This window comes from Mya arenaria, chromosome 17 (genome assembly GCF_026914265.1).
Source record: "Mya arenaria isolate MELC-2E11 chromosome 17, ASM2691426v1".
Classification (NCBI taxonomy): Eukaryota; Metazoa; Mollusca; class Bivalvia; order Myida; family Myidae; genus Mya; species Mya arenaria.
In genome coordinates, this window is record NC_069138.1 from 21,061,933 (window position 1) to 21,083,143 (window position 21,211).

General features: G+C 33.2%; 1 protein-coding gene across 10 annotated transcripts; it reads right to left on the reverse strand.

Annotated features, from left to right (window-relative positions):
* Positions 1–1,641: 1,641 nt before the first annotated feature.
* LOC128224017 (uncharacterized) lies at positions 1,642–21,198 on the reverse strand. 10 transcript variants are annotated; one of them, XM_052933613.1, is made up of 9 exons: positions 19,844–20,216; positions 16,069–16,157; positions 15,260–15,916; positions 15,061–15,114; positions 14,131–14,619; positions 13,588–13,650; positions 11,792–12,286; positions 10,967–11,042; positions 1,642–1,713 (listed from the first exon to the last, which is right to left on the reverse strand). In XM_052933613.1, the coding sequence occupies exons 3-9, from the start codon at positions 15,909–15,911 to the stop codon at positions 1,701–1,703; spliced, it is 1,842 nt and encodes a 613-aa protein (XP_052789573.1). In that variant the 5' UTR covers positions 15,912–15,916; positions 16,069–16,157; positions 19,844–20,216; the 3' UTR covers positions 1,642–1,700. The 10 variants fall into 10 exon arrangements, with proteins under 10 accessions (XP_052789573.1, XP_052789565.1, XP_052789570.1 ...); XM_052933605.1 differs by lacking the exons at positions 1,642–1,713; positions 19,844–20,216 and adding exons at positions 7,380–10,416; positions 21,134–21,198; XM_052933610.1 differs by lacking the exons at positions 1,642–1,713; positions 19,844–20,216 and adding exons at positions 7,380–10,416; positions 21,134–21,164 and having other exon boundaries at positions 15,260–15,785.
* Between the last annotated feature and the right edge of the window lie 13 nt (positions 21,199–21,211).

The window sequence follows — 21,211 nt, forward strand, 5'->3', positions numbered from 1 at the left end:
ACGCACGTGGATTTGCCTTCAACAAAATCGCTTATTGCCGGTGTATACCACTGTATGTGGTTTATCACGTGACACAGTTTCGATCAGTAAAATCATATAATTTACCAAGCACATAACATTCCTTTTCATATTGTAAATCTTTTGTCATACCTTAAATGTATTTTTATACCATCAAAGTATCTTTATTTTAGAGTATCTATACCTTGTCACAAGTTCCAGCAACCTTTTCGCATCGTCCCACCATACCAGTGACGTCACTGCCGGGATGTTGCCAAAATACCATATGAGCCTCACCTCCTTCACCATCAGCAACCTTGGTATTGAACGAAATGTTTAAATGTCTGCTTTTCATACTTTTATTTCGTGCTTTCTATGGATGCCTTTTCTAGATGTAGGTTACTAAAACATGTTGATTGAATGAAGATCGATAACAGTTATTAGTTTGAGAAAACTCGTTTAATATCCACTATGTAAAACCCTTTTAGTCTAATTATCAATATCTTCATAAAATATGTCGTTGCACACATGCCGTTTGGTCTAAACATAATCTCTACACCAAGAGTTATTGATTCCAAGTGCGCTACTAGCCTTACTGTAAACTGAGATTTGGGACTGTAACATTTCCTCAAACTCAAGTTTTGCTAAACTTATCAGTTAATTAGATGGATACAACAACAATATGCTAATATTTATTTACCGAATATGATCCTAATTAACTTCAACTGATTATTTGGTTGACAACTAGGCTGTTCAATTGTAAGGATTAATAAGTGTTATGTTAGTACTTACACCGTATGTATAGTCTTGGAAAGGTCCATCTGTCAATGCATTCTCGATGTGCTTCACTTCTTTGTTTGAGAAGAGTTTTCTGTAATGTAAATACAAATGAAGAAATCGTATGATGCAATTAAACAAAATCCTCTGATTTGTTTTTATATTTCACGTACAGTAAGTTTACGAGCGGTCAACGCAAAAAGAGCTTTAAATTCAAAATGATATATAATTAGGTTACGGTTCTGAGCAAAAATTTGGATACATTCAACGTACCCTTTTTTGAGTCCTTTTTTGTTATTATACCTACCCTCTTTGGCAAGGAAAACGCCCTCCTTTATTTGTTAAGATCATAAGTTCCCAAAATATTCAAACCTTGGGTCTTGAAACAGGAAATGTGGTATAGATTGATTTTTGATCATTTGTAAGTTTGTGTCGCATTATTCCAGAATGATGCATTTGAAAAAAAGGGTACTTTTAAATAAAAAATCGTTTTCCAATTTCTTTATCAAAACAGGAATTGACTCCATAAACACGAATTTCCGTCATATTATCGATTGTGACGTCACAATTTAAAAACAAAACAAATTGTGTTAAAAGTTTAATGTTTATGTTGTATTATTACTAGAAATCCTCATTAGATAAACCTTTGTTTCACATTTTGTATCAGGAAAAAGCATGTGTCATAATATTATACAAAATGGTGCCAAACTCGTCCAGGAATTATGCAAAAGGATCGCCAAAGGATCGCTTACAAATATATCGTTTTAACAAAAATACAATTGTGTATTACATGTCGACTCATGGCAGATCCTATGTACCATTTATAATACAGGGTTATTACAACAATGCATTATTACCTTACAAGGACGAACCCATTGTCATCGAACGACCCCTTCATGGCATCAGTAAGTGTAAAGTTTCCATTCTCACAGCAAAACACTGAATAAGAAAATGAAAAGCTACGGACATACACTCCCAAATGATTAGTTGAATACGAAAATCAATGGGTCACCTAGAGGAAGAAACTATAACAAGACCCGAAGATATCCTTTATACAAATGACCACTTCAACTCAAATTTATTTCAATGCAGTCACAATCATTCAGCTGCTCTGATCAAAGTCAATAAAGTTAATACATTTAACGTTAAAGATCCGGATCAGATACAAATGTCGAAATGATCGAGGCTATTTTTGAATATTGAAGTTTTCAGTTAGGTATAAGTGTTTACAACATTGCAATGCGATTTTGTTTATTTTATTTAAACATAATTCATTGATATAATTGTAATTGCAAACCAAATTGTACCTGAATTAGTTTCAGCCATTTTGCTCGTCCTTGATAATGAACTGTTTGACAATGTGAGAGATAGCTGTGCGTTAAGATTCATTTTACATGGATGATATATCAAAGTGGGTTATCACTTTAGATAGAATGTATTTACTTGTACACTTATACATACATATATAAATAAATACATATATAATAGTACATGAATGTCTAACTTTAACACTAAAAGTCTTCTAAAAGTGTTCTTTCTTATGCGTGGTCGATTATTGGTCACAGACCATTTGACCAATAATGGCGACCTCACTGACGTTGTCAATGATTTCATTTCACATATTCAACTACACATATAACTTTGCCCATAACAACGAACACGCTATTAGTAAAGCTTCAAGGTTATGGATGTCTTATTATGTATATGTCAGGAGAATAACCGCACAATAAAAACGCTTTTGTGTTGTTCTTTTAAAATTATGCTTATGAAAGAGATTGTTCAGGGATAAGCCGTATACGCATTTAATTCATGCATCTTTGGTGAACTAGGAGAATATCACTTTAACCAACTATTAAATATTGGCTCAAAGTAGTTAAAACTGATAATTTGAAAACTGTACATGAGCACGCTTTGTTTCATTTAATTATATGTTACCTGTGTTTAATAGAGATTTTTATTTAATGCATATCGATGAAAGAATAGAAATGTTGGTGAATGATAACTTGATCATTTCACTCTGGCTAGAGTGAAATGATAAAATTTCACTGCACTTCGGGACTACTTTTTTCCATATTTGTAAAATTTGTTTCCTTTGAATTGAAAAAGTACATGTATGTAACAAGTTTGCTGTCGGCTGTAGTGCAGCGACAGACACAAAGGCCGAATCGTATCGAATTTTCCTTATCAGAGTATGCATTGTTTTTAATAAAACAAATATGTGTTTTGATTGATTATATAAACAAGAATAAATTATCAATGTTATGTATGAACTATTTCATGGAACATATTGTTACATTTAGGCAGCTTGGTAGATATCGGTATCGGTATTAACTTTGCCGCGTGTGCTAGTAATAGAGTTGTAAATCATTTTCTCCAACAAACTCTAAACGCTTACATGTTTGCACACGCATATTTAAATTTGACTAATTTCCTTTTTAAACTGTTTACCTTCATCAGTTCATCAATTCGGTTTACTTTTTAAAAATATTGTCATACTCGGAAAAGGCTTGTCAAAAAAACTGAACGATAAAGGAGTCCCGCCTAATGAAGCAATTTAGATCATCGGCAATAAAAACCGTGACAATTATAGCACATTGAAAACCAAGCAGGCCATCGCAATTTCCGACATATTTTCGTCGAATAAAACTTCCGGAATCTGTGCTCCATCCTTCACAAAAGCACCTTGGGGCACATTCTCGACATTTCCTCTGAGATTCTTTCATAAATCAAACATTTAACGGAAACGTGACATTCAACTTTTATAAATATGAAACAAATTCGCTATCTCAACAGCAAAACATCCTGCGGCTGCAGAGCGCCATGAATTCGTCACCGAAAAAAACCGTAGAAGCCAGATTCTGCGCGAAAGTGAATTATAGAAAAAAGACTTATTGAACACTGAACATAGATTTCCGTTGATTTTACATTTTTCGGATTCAATCTGCTGAAATTCTTCGTTAATATATTAAAACATGTCGAACGTTCCAGTTTCATTCACTTGTATTTCTACGTGATACATTACTTTTTATTTCCGCAATAATTTTGCGTAATATATTGAATAAACACGATAATTGCATGAACTAAAACAAAACGTCACTTGTGAAAATATGTTTTCTTAGACCACTCTATGAATAAATTACGATCTTACACTGAATACAAAAAAAACAAATTGTCTATATCAATGCAATAAAATTGATATTTTACTCTTCTAATGAGTGAAACTATTAAATTGGTATATTTCACTCTTTTTGGCAATGACTCGATATATTAAACGGAGAGATGCGTTGTTCATAAAGCAATTACAATGATCAATTGAAATATTTTAAACTTTAAAAGTAAATAATTGCGTTTTAACAAACATCGGTAGTCGATATTTGCATAAGGCTAAACAAATGAATGGTTTGGTTGGGACTACATCATTTTCAAAGAGGTAGGATACGTAGGTTTGTTTTAGAGTCTTCATATAATCATTGGAGAAATGTGTTAATGTATACTTCAGCATGAAGCTTTAAATATTTTAAACTACATATTAATTAAAAACACACTTACAAATCACTATCACTGTCTACCTCGGTCACTTTCTATCTGTGGTACGTCGGTTATTTTCATTCTAAAATACAGCGATCACTATCTACTATCTTTCTGAAAGACATCAGTCAGAATGTATATAAAGGACCTCGATCTCTATCTATCTTAAGGACCTCGATCACTTTATATCTGAAGGAGCTAAGTCACTATCTTTCTGAAGGACCTCTGTCAATAACTATATAAAGGACCCCGGTCACTATATATCTAAAGGACCTCGGATACTTTCTAATTGAAGGACCTCGACCACCTTTTATCTGAAGTTGTTCGGTCGCTAAATATTTAAAGGACCTCGATCACTTTCTATCTGAAGGAATACGGTCACATTTAATATGAAGTAACTCCGTCACTTTTAGTCATAAGGAGTACGGTCACCTTCTATCAGAAGGACATCGGTCACCTTCTATGTGAAGGAGTAAGGTCAATTTTTATCTAAAGGATCTCGGTCACTTTCTATCTGAAGGATTTCGGTTACTTTCTGACTGTAGGACCTCTGTCACTTGTTATCTGAAGGAGTTCGGTCACTATCGATCTGAAGGACATTGTTCACTATCTATCTAAAATACCTCGATCACTATCTATCTGAAATACATCAGTCACATTACATCTGAAATACACGGTCACTATCTATCTTAAAGACCTCGGTCACTATCTATCTTAAGGACCTCGATCACTATCTTTCTGAAATACATCAGTCACATTACATCTGAAATACCACGGTCACTATCTATCTGAAAGACCTCGGTCACTATCTATCTGATATACATCAGTCACTTTATCTGAAATACCTCGGTCACTAAATATCTGAAATACCTCGGTCACTATATATATATGAAAGACCTTGACTTCTTATTGGAAAAATATTTCATAATTTGCCCCGCGGAGATATTATAGCTGGAGGCGCCATTACCCTATATTTCACAGTACAGTCAACAGTCCACTACTGTAACACAATATTGTTGCATTCAGAGGCAATCTTTTTACATAAATGTTAAAAAAGAACCAAGATTGACATGACTCATACGTTATGTGATGTGGCTGTAATGTTTCCCCCTTGTTCTTTTTAGTCTCAACTCAACTCAATGTTCTTTTATTATATCACAGTTTACATTTAAGTAAAAGAATGGGAAAACTCAATATTACTACATGTGGATAGAAGTATATAGAGGTGGATTAATTTCGGCTTCAAAACAGGTTTGGAATTAATCATTATACAACAATTATAATAAGTTAGTTAGGGAAATGTGGCTAGTTTAATTATTATATTTCTGAAACAAAACAAATCCAAATATATTTGAATTAAAATACACTATAATCGGTACAGTAATGATATAAAGAAATACTACTGAACACATGATTAGATTCGTTTACAAAAAATGCTGTTTTCCTTAAGGTCTCAGAGTTCTTACAATTTAATACTTCACTTAAATTGAATACATTAGATATTGAGTAAAAACGACAATGTATGTATTTTTTCATGATACGATTAAAAAATGTAAGTAAATAGTCAGAGAGTTGTTAAGATACAGTTGTTATTCGATCTCCACCAGGGTGAGAATGGTCGGGTAGTATAGGTGTCCGCCTCCCACCCAAGAGGCCTTGGTCCCCGTCCCCACCAGGGGTATATTTCACGGTCTCTCAAAATAAACACCAGTAATGGTTTCTACACAACAAAACGTACTCAAGAGTACTTAGTATACATTATAAACTTACGGTTTTTTGTAAACTTTTATTCAAATAAATACCAAAAAAATTACAATGGCAAGTTGTTGAAGTTAGTACGTTTATAATCTGGCTAGTAAAGTAAAATTTAAATAAATGTTTTATATTGCCATATGCAAAACAAACATCCAGAAAACAATCAAATGAAATGTAACACATATCATTTTTAACATATTATACAAATGTAGGAATAAATCAAATATAAGTCCAACATAAACATTTGTTATTTAACGACGTCTCGGCTTAAGTTAGGATTCGACTCAGGAATATCAGCCATATTTATAAATATTCATATAATATGTTTTTATGAAACATGTGCATTTTGCAGTTTCACTTGTTATTTGTAACTTATAGTGGAGATTACGAAATCAATGTTTAAGTTAAAGCAAATTCACGCACAGCCAAAAATGAGCACTTCAACCTCTTACTTATTTCAATGTTGTCTTAATCATTCAACCGCTCTGACAAAAGTCTTTGAAATGATCAAAGCCTTTTTAAATATTGAAGTGTACAGTTTTGTACACTTATGTACATGCATATCAATGGAAAATATTGGTGAATGATAACTTGATCATTTCACTCCGGCTCGGTAGATATGATAACACTTGATCATTTCTTTGCAGACAACTCGTGAAATAAAATACGACCATACACTGAATTCAACAAATATCCTCTATATCAGTGAAACGAATTGTGACTTCTTTGTTTTATACAGAAGAAAATATCAAATTTATATTTTTCACTCTTTTGAAGTTTAAGCCCGCTCTAAATTCCAAATCAAACACCAGCGCGCTCAAGGTTAGGACAAAAATTGAAACCCGTCAATTCCATTATGACGCGTTTTGCTATAAGTTTAATGAAATAAATGTTAACTCCAATGATAGGCATTAAATTCAAAGAAATAGTTTGTTGAAATATATCCCGTGAACTTGTCATTTTTAGCTCGATCAGTGAAATATATTACGATCTTACACTAAAACAATTGTCCTCTCTGTTATAGCGGTACACACAATTGCGTGTTAAACAAATATGATAACCAAGCTTTCTCTCCAATCTTTAATAACGTTGACAATATTGAGTGTAAAATATTTGGAATGAATTTAGAGGCAGACTATCAGCTATTTTGAGTAGAATGGACTCGGTTCGCTTATTGCACTTTGTACATACACGTTGACATGACATATACAAATGCATGTATATGTAGACGATGTACATTGTACAACTCTTCTATAATATCTGTTCTGTTTTGTTTTGTTCACATAGTACCTCTTCCAAAAACGTGGAAACAACGACATCAATCATATTTAAACATCATTTATTTACAATATATGTATTACATAGGGAAAGTAGAGATACAACACATTTGAATCGGTTGTTTAAAATTACATGAATATGACAATGTGTGTATATATAGATTTGTAATAGAACATACTAATGTTACGTTCAATTATATTGCCGTTAGTATCACTCGTGCTGAATTACACGCCTAATTTTTGAGCTATTTATTTGAAACGACACAACAACACAGATCATCATACATTATAAGGTCGACAAACTAGAGTTGAAAACAATAGGGTATTACCACAGACGGCGTATTGATAGGGAATGAGAAGTTCAAAGACATAAAGTCCAGGGGGTGTATACCACGTGTTAAATTACGTCATAAATACTACCTTGGAAGTCAATAGTTTGCTTAAAGTGAAAACTTTAAACAAAAAAATAACTTCACCATACATTCACTATTTATAAAAAAACAAAGCGCAGTCTACGTTGCTTACATAGCCCAGCCGTCGGTCCTTTACTTAAGTGAGTAAGTAATCTATTTATAGTCTTCAAACACTCCGATAGATCTTTTCACAAACCCGCCGCCTGACCTAGCACTGTCGAAACATTTTTTTTAGTTTTTTGAGGAAACTAATCACCTTACCAAACTCGATTTTAAAACGTCTTGGCTCTTTGTGGGGCATAGATTGCCTTTTGTTTCATTTACAATTTTAATGAAAAAGGAAAATACATCTTTGCTTAAAGTCATCATTCAAAGCAAAACGTTGCCTGTCGACGTAGCTTTATGACGTAATTTATCACCTGGTACACACACACTGTGATCATTGGTGAACATATGTGCAAATACATCAATATCAAACAAATGACAAAAGTTGATACATTATACAATATGTTTGTGGAATTGTTTTGTGCGATGAAACTCCAGATGTAGAACTATTTAAGAGGCCGAATATGTTGTGCTTAAAGAACAAAACATCACCAAAAGGATCTTATGAAATTACATAAAAAAATGATATTTGAGGTTTTATAAAGTTTCCATGTTGGTCAGGTAAATCTGACAAGAGTACTAAATTCAGGTTACGCTAGAATTATAACAATGACTAGGTTGAATTGACCGTTAACTTTTAAGGCACATTTATGTTTTGTAAAATTGGGAGGGAGCTCTTAATCTTTATTTATTTTTAGAAAGTTTTTTGTTCAAGAGTTCATCTTTAAAAATGTGTAAAAATGACAAATGATACATTGTACAACACACTTATACATTTATTTACTTTATTCTAGAGGTATGTAGGTAATTATTATCAGGCTACAAACTCTTAAATAGTGCTCACAAAAAATCTGCGATCTGATCTTTTGTCATGAGTCTTATATAACTGGTTTTCATGGACTTTCGCAAAAACTTGGCTCGTTCCAAGACAAAAAATAAGAAATAAGTTGCCAATACGTTCAGTCTGTGAGAGTGCAGCTTTAAGTCACCTAAGGAAACGATTAGCAGAATTGCACGTTTGAGATAGAACAAATATAGTTATGCTTTGCATATCAAAGATCCGCACACAATACATATTACAAGAAAACAACAACAGAAAAATATATTCTACTCGGGTATGATATGAATGTATTCCATTCTGCTGACGTTACGTCATAACTAGTATCATTGAGTGAAGAAATAATTACGTCAGAAAACAAATCATATATATAATCGCATGGAACGTAACTTAGTCTCCATTTGAATACACGCAGTGTTCACATTTGCAACCATTAGTTTACAAAGTAAATACAGTTAAAACCTGAGATTCCGCATTTCTGGCTATTCTGTTTTGTAGATGGGAAATACTTTAATACCTTTCCCAACACTTGCATTGTGACAATGACCTTTTATGCTTAAGTGGAATTAATGTTCTGTTCTGTTCAGTATGGGTGTTTTAGTTTCCTCAAGGAAAATAAAAGTGTATCTATATAGGGCTAATGAGCGGAATGACAGGTTCGGGATTTAAAGACAAATTCATCTTCCAATCCAATACATGACATTTAACTTTTATCACGTCAAACGTTAGTTAATCTGAATTTGAATCAATGTTTTGTTTACATTTGACAAATATACAGAGTGAAGAACCTAGAATTCCGCATCAAGGTGTTAGGACTATTTAGTTCTTATCGTCAAAGACCGTAATAACATAATTATTAGATACATATATCTTTGATTCATGTAAACACATACAACCCATTTGGATATCAGGTTGTAACATGTGTTCGTAAATCTGACAAAAAACATCGCCTTTTTGGTTTATCACTAATACTTTGTAGTTGGATTGTTTTTTTCTTTGGCAAAACACCCAAACCTCATTTTCTGTCGAAACAGGTCTTCCAATGTCATGTATCTTACTGAAAAGTTCTTGATACGGTATAATCGTCAACACAGCACCGTTTACATACGATAGCGTAATCATTTGCCTCTTTCTGACGTCAAATACAATCAATTTTGAATGCTGCGAGTCCCTAGTTACAAATTTCGGATACTCAAAGACCGGCGTACCGGAAATACTTGGTGGAAATTTCTTAACAACCTCTCCTGACAAAGCAATCACCTCTAGTTTTGAATAGTCGTCTGTCCTAGAAAAGTTTTTAGATAAACCAACAACGAGCTGCCCATTGAAATCAACCATATCCAATATCTTTGAATCGGTTTTAATATCTCCAGTGTACTCAACCTTGTATTCTTCCGATTTCGTCAGTTTAAATAACTTTATAAAAGAGATAAATCCAACAGCTACAGTATATGAATCACATTCATCTTTAAGCGGCAATGTCGCGAGCCAGCTAGGTTCATCGTCAAAGATAACTAGTTCTTTTACAATTGCTGCCTCATGCGAATGAGTAATGATTTTTAAGTTTGTGTTGCCAGGATCGATCAGAAGCAGGTCATTTTCAATGAGACACATTCTTTTTATTAAACCCCGCCTTTTGTCTGTATCTGATGTTGGATTGATTTCAATGTTATTCGGGTTTACTTGTCGTATTGCACTTTCTTTAAAGGACTTTCTAATGCCATGTCTGTAAAAGAAATTGAAAGCTTCAACGTTTTATATGATGTCAGTATAATCAGAAAATCGAAATTGCCTTAAAAAGGGTAGTAAGTATATATGTGCCCGATTGTAAGTAAAGCCTATAGTTCATAGAATCATTTCTCGAGTCCGTTGGGTAAAGCCAGCACTTGTGTCCATTTTGAGATGGCATAAAAAAGTTCCATTGCAGAGGCTCAAATCAACAAACAATAGGGTGAGAGGCGGACTCCTATACGAGCACTTGCACGCAAATGTAGCAATATTTATGTTATATTCAAACTCGTCCAGATCTTCGAATTTGAATTACCAACACTGACATTTAAACAAAACAAATAATCCTTTATTTCTTGTAATTGTAAATTGAGCAAACTGAAATATATAACATGTCGCTTACAATGTTTTGACATTTTACGCTATTTGAAGTAGTATTCTTATGAAACAACTGCTTGAAAATGGTGAGATTATGGTGCTTAATAACTGTAGTTACTTCACATATACATATGTGTGTATATTTTTGATTGAAGATTTTATACAATTACCTTTTCTTTGGAGTCGGTTGGTTTTCTTCAATCGCCATGCTGTCAGAAGATTCTTCGAGAGGGAGAGGATCAGCCTCTGAAAAAATAGTGTAAACAATTACGTAGTGGGTAAAAATAAACTAGCAAATTTGATGTTCATGTGTATCAGAACTCTATGAAACTATGCAAGTCAAAATGACTCATGTAATTTAAATGATATACTTTGATATAGACGAATACACTTTAGTCACAACGATATAGACATCAGTGTGTTTTATCTTATAATACAAAATTGGCGATAATCGAGTCTAGTGTTTCATAAACAAAAATATATATAAAAGATTCAACTCAAAATAACGGTACTGCTACTGATGACTATCAAGAGACAGGCTACCAATTAGCATATTAACTTATACTTTATATATTATTATTACCATTAACTTATATACGTCGTTAACATATTGATTCATATGTTCTGATGATTCAGTTTTGATTCCGAATTCGACGACTGATAGTTCGTCTGTTATCGAATGTCCATTTTTCAAGCTTAATTTTGAACGAAGTTATGATAGTTCGTTATTGACGTTCATAACAGAGAGTATTGAAGACATATCATGTTTTATCCCTTGGGAAAAAAACAACGCAAAAAATGTAAAAATGGTTCCAAATCCTATGGCTCCCCCTCCCACAAGATATTTTTTTATATTTTTAAAAGGATTTTGTTACAGATATTGAAAAAGATTTGCATCTATCTCTTAAAGAATAGTTATTATCATGAGCCCTTTGTTTGTAATAGTATAAACATGTACAAGATAATTAGATTCCTATTTAGTGGGCGTAGCTTACCTCCATTGTCTGAAGAAATCTCCTCTTTTACAATTTGATGGATTATTGACTTCGAAATGTCCACTACGTTTGCAAGCAGCGGATGGCGAGTCAGGGTTTTCCCAATCTTTGTTTTCATTGCTTCTTTGAAAACGGCATTTGTTGAAGAGAGGATCACGCACGTGTTCCGCTGCTGTGAAAGAGCCTTAAGCATATCTAGTTCCTCAAGCCACTGTCTGGCTTTGACCTTGTTCAGGGCATGTTTTCCGGCAAAGTGCTCTACTATCAGTACATTCACGACACCTACCTCGACGTATCGCAGGTCAGCTGTACGTTTCAGTACAAGTGCATTCTTTCCTTCATCTCTTGTTGCCAAACTTGCAACATAGGAAGAAACGACCTTCGGTTCGTCGCCTGTTATAACTAAACTGCCATGTGTTTCAAGGCCTGTCAACACATCGTTGTCCTGTTTAAAGTCCTTATTTTCTTTGCTCCTTAAGTATACAGACGAAATGCCTGAAAATAAAATCTCATGTAAAATGTCTCTTAATACTGTAAATTAAACAGAGTGTGTTTAACGGTGTATTTTGTTAGATTTTAAACGTGAAGTATTTAATGATGTGCTAATAAATCTAAATGACCAATTACAGATGAAGCAGGTGTCTCAAAAATTGTGAGTTATACTGCAAATCACAAGTTGAGCCATGCATGTTCCTTAGCAGTCAGGCCTTGTTTTAAAAGAAGAATAAAATACCGTTTTGAACTCTAACTCTAAGATCCTGAGCCATGGGCCCACTGCCAATTGATTATTTATTCTAACGATGTTTAATGTTTTACATATGTGTAGCAAAGCATGCATGTTCATATTGTTTTAATATATATTTTAAGAGATACCACACATAAGAACATATTATATCTCCTTTGCCGACAAGACTGGTCCTACTTCGAAAATGAATTGATACGTTATTTAATATCCATAATTCAACAAAAAATATTTTTGTGTTTCGCACGTACTGTTCGTTCGTTAACATAAAATTATAACAGAAAAATAGGTTTTATATAAGAAAAAGAGGATTGAAAAATACGGTCTTATATCTTGACAAAATAATGAATACAATTATGCAATATGTGTTTAAATCATTTTGTAGTTTTTCACGTATTATTAATAATTCCATGAGTTTAATAGTAAGCTAGATAAGTAGAATTCCTATTTAAAATAATCTTGAAAATTAATAAAATAATCTTTACGACAAATGTCGGATCATTTACATGAATTGTAAGGCTTGTAAATAATTGAAACCCCTAATGCTTAAAAGATGTGGTATATTTCAAACATTTTATATTAAATACAAGATTCAAAATTAACAAAACATCCACAATATTATGAAACAGCATGAAGCTTAAATAGGTCTCGTGTTAAAAGTTGTAGACTTTGGATCTTTTCAAATAATTCGAAAAACAAGTTTGTGCTATATTTTTAATTAGAACGCATTGCACTCATGTGTTATGCAACACCAGGGAAGTCGTCATTTTGTTTTTAGTCAAAGGAAACCCAGATTTGCAGTTGCTAGGTAACAGATTATACACGCATTTGCATGTATTTAGCTGATGACTTCGTCTTATTTGTTATCATTTAAAAGAGTTTTATGTGTAGTAAAATGATATTTAAAAATAACGAACAGGATTTTATTAGTATTATTTCGTAGCCTTGAAAGATTACAGAAATCGCCATTTCACGTCCGATTTCAAGGTCGGTATTTGATAGGAGCATCGCTTATATGATCAGCATTTTTATCATAGTATAGTAAAATTATTACCAAGCATGTTTTTCAGCGTCTGGCCCAAAGGTTGGACTCGTTTATGAGTCCCTCGAATGGGTGCTAAAAGAAAACAGAACTTATTTCAAATATATCATCAATATTATGCTAAACTGATAAAATATGACCATTGCATGCAGATTCCAATTCCGTCAATCGGGAAGAATGATTCAACATATGCTATTTGGAGAGATATGGGAATTGCAAAGGTAAACAAAAAAAACATGTTTGATATTAGTACCTTTGACAATCACAAACAAAAAAGATTTTTACGAATGTAATGACTGTGTCACCGAAGATGATGACCGCAGGGATATCACAATTTATTGACAATTTAACAAATAAAGAGATGCGGGACGTAAATCTCTTTTGTAGTTCAAAAATGAAGAAAATATTTTTTGAAAAAGTGCATTTTTTTACGCAACAATGCAAAGCATTTAAAAGTTGGTTGAAGTAGAACTCCGGTTGAACAGAAAATATAAAGTTTCTTTAAACGTTATAAAATATTTGTATTTTTATTTTTATATAAAATCAAAGTGTCACCTTCCATATCTATTGGATACCACTCCGTCCCAGCCGGTTCAAATATGTTTTCATCGGAGAACATCTCACTTCCTTCTTGCGAAACAATCAGTAAAGCTTCTTTGAGAACAGATTTCTTTGTCAAAATCACAGTACTAAAACCGTTCTGGCTTCTGATTGCAATTGATTGAAATATTGTATTCATTGCTTTTGTATTAGACTTATCAAGCGTGTCTAATCCAAAGGGATCCTTAAAGACAACAACGTTAACAAAGTGTTCTTCAAGTTCCCTCCATTCGTGTGGGTCGTTAATTGTGACACAAAATTCTTCATTAAAGTTTGGCATTTGTCTTATAGCAGTCAACGCTACTTCTTCATACAGGGCGCGTTCAACACCAGTAATAACAACAGGTATGTTGTTGATAAGTTTACTTCTTATCAGTTCCGTCATTGTTGACAACTGATCCGAATGCACGGGCCGGTTGTTGTAAAGTAAAGTCTTGAAGTTGGCTGTAACAACAAATTGTATGACTCATATGAAAGTCTCGTTCAAAAGCAAATGGATAAATTACAACTGCTGAATCGTGTATGTAGATAAACGTTTTGAAATTATACGGGTACATAGGGAATAATTGTTTGTGTCAGTGTGAGATCGTAGTATATGTTACCGAGTAAGGAGCAAACGATTGTATTTCACGAGTTGCGTAGCGCCAATCTGTATGCGCACGCAACGACATTTCAGAAATGGACGTCGTCGAAATTGTGTCTTAGAACTGAGAACGGGACTCAATTTGATATTTTCAACTGTAAACTATCAATTTTTGTTTTGCTGAATCATATCTATAAACCACCGGATTTTACGCGGTGATTTATAATGATACATATTATTTTCTGATTGATGGGGATTCCTAGAAATCTATTAACAGACTGCCCATGTATTTATTTACTTACATTGCAGTTTCTTATGTTTTTCGTTTACAATTCTCACTCGTTGTTGTTCTGTACCTTGAAAAAGAATAAAAGAAAAAAAGTTTTGGAAATCGACATCACATATATACATGTGCAATACTTATTTTGGCATGCATTGTGTGGTTATACGAACATTACCAATAAATTGTATTTAAATAGTGTGTAAATGAACTTAAAATACCTGATGGAGATGAAAGCACTTCTGTTCCTGTTTCCAAAAACGTCCGCATCGATTGTATAGTATCTGCCTGCTCTTCAACAACACTTGTAAACCATTTCGCACAGGAATTCCACATTCCAGGCATATTGCTAATAAGGGTCTTTTTAATTTTTTCTTCGGTTGCAGTTGTATAGCTGTTGTTACTTCGTAGTCTAGCGATTGAGATTGTCGCCTTCTTCAACTGGTTCCACAAGGTTTCAAAGTCAACTGACTGTATAGTTGTTGAACATCCATGAGCCAAGAACTTGCTATTTCTAATAGCCGTTATCTGTTTAATGTCCATAGATGTCGTGGGTGCTAAAAGGGGTGGATTTAATCCTCCGTATAATCCTAAAAGCAATGAAGATAAAACCGACACGTCCAAGTTGGCACTGTCCGTGACATCTAACGAAGAGGAAGGTTTGCCCTTTGGATAAATCTGCTTGTACTTCCATTTCTCTTTGCTCAAAAGCGTTCTTACATCTTGCTCTTTGTTGAAAAGATATTGCTGTAAAGTTGTAAAATTTTGATTGGTCGTTGTATCTTTTATAGCACAGTCCTCAAACAAATCCTGCAGGATAGGCGTTGTTGTGTCAATCAAAAATGTAACAAGTCTGTAAAAATTGTCTGCCATGGCGCCTGTACAAGAATTAAAAAATACATGGATATATCAAGAGTGTTTAAAGACGAAAGAAAAAAGACATTTGAAATTTCATTCCAATGTTCATATCCGTTTATCTTAATGGCTGTGTTAGTGAGGGGATGGCAGGTGCCTGAACGCCTATCTTTACCTGAAATGCCTATCCGGTACGCAGGCAGCCTAGGTTACGATGGGGCTTCTTTTAAAGGTGTCCTCTCTCAGGGTGTGTCTGACTTAAATCTATGTAAATAAGTAACGATAAATCGCCAGTATTTATAAACCTATTTCTGTTTTCAGGGCTGGTTCCACTTATTAATTCACATAATGAGACAAAACATAGTGAAGTCTTAAATATAATATTATAATACATGATCTCCCACGTTTCAAAAACAAAACCTAATAAATGTACAACTTAAATTGTGCAAACACATATTAGTGTGTGTATCTTACCTTTAAATATTGGCAAATGAAGATTATATTTCAAACATATTATTATAAAATATCCGTATATCAATTTAATTCTAAGGGGGTTAGTGTTACACCCATTACAACAAAAGATCGATTAATGTTATTTATTATTGTCAGAGCACTGCGCATCACATGCAGAAGTCCGAGTACTCATTAGAAAGCAAACAGATTGGCTAAAGACTCTTTAATAAAGAGGAATTATATGGACACTTTTTATAATTGTGCTGTTAATTGTCCTCTACTGTCCATTTTGACCCCCCTCCGAACCCTCATGAGATCGACCTTGCACCCTTTGTCCTGACAATTAATTATTGTGATTGTTTTCATTAGCTTTGTGACAAAAACTTGTATCATTATATCAACATAACATATGAGAATGTAGAAACATAAAACTACTTTGATAAACGAAAGGTTTAATAATTTTATCAGCACGATAACCCGTTTCTGTCCAAGCACCCTGCACTTTTCTACGTTCTTCATTCCGTAAATCTTATTTTGTACAGGATAACATGAATATTCGGAAGAGTTTGAAATGGTTAACCTCTTAACAATAAAGCGGAATGTTAACTTCTTTAACACTAGAGCGGAATGTTTAAGCTCAATATTTGTCTGCCCAAGCGTTGAACGATGTATTGATGCAATTCACAATGAAAGAACCAGCTGAAACTTAATAATGTTTATAAACACTTTTCATTTACAATACCCTTGCGTCTCTTACCGAAGATTTATAGGATTTATGTTAGAATGTAATAACAAGGTGTTGTGTTACTCCGTAAAATGTAGATAACCACAAAATAGTTATTAAACTATTAATCATTATTAATATTTGAAACATTCACGTCATTGTGTGCTGTTAACAAAATGTGCAATTTAGGAGCCGAAAATGTTCAAATTTAAACTTCAGTAAAATAGTAATGGTAAATGACAAATATGTCGGCTGACATCGTATAAGCAATTTTAAAATACAGGCCCTTCACAATTTCATATGGAGTTAAGATTATTGATTTATGCAAGCAGGCAAAATCTGGACGATTCAGATTGAATACCCATTATTTTTTAACCAAATTCCATCGCTTAACTCTACTTGAAAAGATATTGCATCAACACAAAAAAATGTATATTGTATGCTGTATGCGCAAATTATGCAGACAGAGGCAAATTAATATTAAAAAAATATATCGCAATATAAAGTCCTTTTGAAAAGTTGCGAACTGTTGATTCCTTCTAAGAGGCAACGGAAATGGCACATATTTCTAGTCCGATCCAACCTAAGTGGTTTCCTAAATCGTTTTAAGTGACCGTTATGAGGCGATTAACCCAGTATTTATTTATTTAATAGTTTTGCCAGGCGCTCTGAGTTCATCTATACGAATTTGTCCATTATATTTTTTCAAAATGAACGTTCCCAATCATCTGCTTTAATCAAATTTCTTAACGAACAAAGCGTTCTATATGTGATTTAAAACTCTTAATTATTCGGAATAGCAATAAGCCTTATAACTTATGAAATATGTGTTATAATTTGTTTTCATAATTGCTGATGTTTTGCTTTCTTAACAATTGAGTCAGTAGCCGACCTTCATAAATAATTAACCTACAACAACATGTGTATTACAAACATTATTGTTTCTTTAAAGCAACTGTGCAAATGGCCCCAATTTCTCGAAACTTCTTAAGTCCCATATACTGTGAAATAATTAATGTTCGTGGGCATGAAATTTCGTGGATGGCCGAACAAAACAATTTCGTGGGTACTTGAATTCGTGGATTTTCATTTTTGAAAAAAAATCGAAGATGCGATCGTCCTAGATCGTCTGCATAATATCCACGCGCTGGCCCGTGATTTTCGTCTTCTATGTCACTCGGTTTATGACACTCGCTTATGTGGTACGACATGCCAATTAGTGCATATACCCATGTCACTTATCGATTTAATTGGGAATAAAGGTAATAAAAGAAGATGTACTCTGATCATAAATACAGATAAGGGAAGCCATTGAATGTCAATTAAGAAGTTTGCAAACTGTGAAAACACCGAAAAGGTGCGTATATTGTCACCTTCGGTGCTTAGTAACCTTCAATGTACTAGTAATCGATTAATTATTTTATTAAATAAAAAAAATCGAGTATGGACACTCATCACGCACATCTTGTAAACTTGAAGATTTTCATTAACAGCACACGTTTAAACACGTGCTTATAACTGTCATTTGCTGCATAAAATTGATTTGGTTCATTATTTGTTAAAGGCAGTTATAATATATTAACAGAATAATGATCGTAAGTTATACAGTGAGACAGGTTTTAACACTGTATACTGCGACCTCTGTAAATAATATACTAGAGTATGTTCGTAACAAGTCAATTGAAAAAGTGAATAAAAGGTTTATATTTCGTGGGATCTTGAATTCGTGGATCACCCAACCCACGAAAATCACGAAGATTAATGCCCCACGAACATTAATGATTTCACAGTAACAGGATTAAGCTAATCTCACTATTTGTGTTGTTCTATAAAATGTGTTATATTTAATTCTTCAAGAATTTTAGGAAATTATGTAGGAATAATCTGTATGATTATCAGAATAAACCAATTTTCGTTTATCAAAATCCATTTTCAGTATGTATTATGGCTACTTGAAATAAGCGACTTAAGCCTGTTAAGCTTAAGAAGTTTCGAGAAATCGGAGCCAGATGATCAATTTGCAAGAAAAAAAAGAAAATTGTCAAAAACTGTCATAAACTTGGTATTAATGTGTACAATGCATTGAACCTTATTAACTTAAGTACCACATTGAATACAATTTTTCTAAGTTTAGCAGTTATTTCGTACTTTTCCATTAAAAAAAGATTACTGGGTATGTCTACCTAGTAATATTCATTCCTTATGCGTGATTGGCTAGTCGGTGTTATCACGTGATATTACCGAGTTAGGTATATAGCTTAATTATGACACCCGAATAGAGTTATTTCACTCTGGGACCCTTCAATGTGCTCACGCCGGGACCAGGAGTATAAACTACTAACACCACCACGAATAGAGTAAGCCGTCTTAGCTCAGTGGATACGACGCGTGACTGCACTTTTGGCGAACCGGGTTCGAACCTGGTCTCCGACACATTTTTTTTTTACATTTTGGTACTTTTTTTTACTATTATGATATCAAACAAATTCTGTTAAATAATTGTCCGGAGATTCGTTACAGAGAAAACATTTTTTGGTGGCAATCTGGTGTACTGTCCCTTTCAAGTTCCCCAAAAAGCAATAAAAGTACGCTTCAAAATCTTTGATTCCTTTGTTTGCTACTGTACATTTATTTTGGAAAGTTTGTTTTTTCCATTTAAAAAAATGTTCAAACTTCTAGAATATAATAATTGAATCGTAACAGAAACCTTCCTTTAACTTCATTAAGTGATACATAATAATTTGAAAATTATAGACAAATAACGAGTACGCACCTCAGGAACATATTTCAATAGTATTCGAGACATTATCTATTCACAACACATCTTCACGTCCTTGTTTTCACATAATGACGATGGGCAAAGGATCGTACATTGTTGTATCCTTTCAGGAATCCCAAAAATAGTATAAATAGAGCCAGCTATATGGAAATTTTCGCATCATGTTTTTTTTTCAAACATAGGCTTTATCTGTGTTAAAATATCACGTTACTGTGGTGTATTATCGAGTTTTGTAAACGGCTACGCTAGTAAAATCCCCTACGCACACATTCAACATCAGTTCCCAAGGTTTTTTATAAGGTTTAAAGCTGCACTCTCACAGATTTTTACAACTTTTTAATTTTATGTCTTGGAAAGAGCAAAATTTTGCGAAAATATCAGCAAACCAATGATAAAAGATTGCTGACAGAAAATCAGATCGTAGATTTTCATATTTCCGTTCGAAAAGTAATGTTTTATGGCTTAAACCGTGACCAAAGTTGAAGAAAAACGCATAAAACATCAATTTTTGAACTTAAATATAAATATCTGCAATCTAAAGTTTGGTCAGTAGTCTTATATAACTGGTTTCCATGGATTTTCACAAAAAAATGGCTCGTTCTTCGACAGAAAATAAAAAAGTTGTCAAAACGTTCAATCTGTGAGAGTACAGCTTTAAACCTCATGTGTATATATGTTTAATGTGTCCTCTTAACAAATAAAGCAGGATATTTAAGCTCATTATTTGTCTGCCCAAACGCGAATGATATGTTCAATCATTAAAGGGATGAAACCTATTAACGTTCATAAATATTCTTCATTCACAATACCAACACGACTCTTACCGAAGATATTGAAAATTTATGACAGGATATTTTTGCAAGGTTATACGTTATTACGAAATAAGAGACCACACAATTGTCACTTTAATCCTGTAAAAGTATCATTGATAAGGTAAACCTTCCAAGTTCTTTCTTACTAATAACAAAAAAGGTATGATGTATTTTTCTCTCCATGTTTTGTCAAGTTTAACTTGAAGAAAACATTGTTAATAAAGCAAGTGCTGAGTTGAATATACCTCATTTTTCCTACTATTAACATTCATTTTTTACCATTGAAGGAGGATTCTTAATAAAAAAGCAAATTCTATAAAACAATGAAAAGTGACATGTTTTTAATCATTTGTGACATTTAAAATAATTAATGCGTTTTTTACCGGTCAGGTGTTCTAATAATATTGTTTTAATTTCAAATATGTTTAGATTTTATTAAATAACGACAGATAAATATTAAAAAATAACTAACCTTTACTCCATTCTAGTAATACCGTTTTGCCTGATGTAGACAGATATAGTAACAGGTGGGTTTTTCCATTCGTATTGA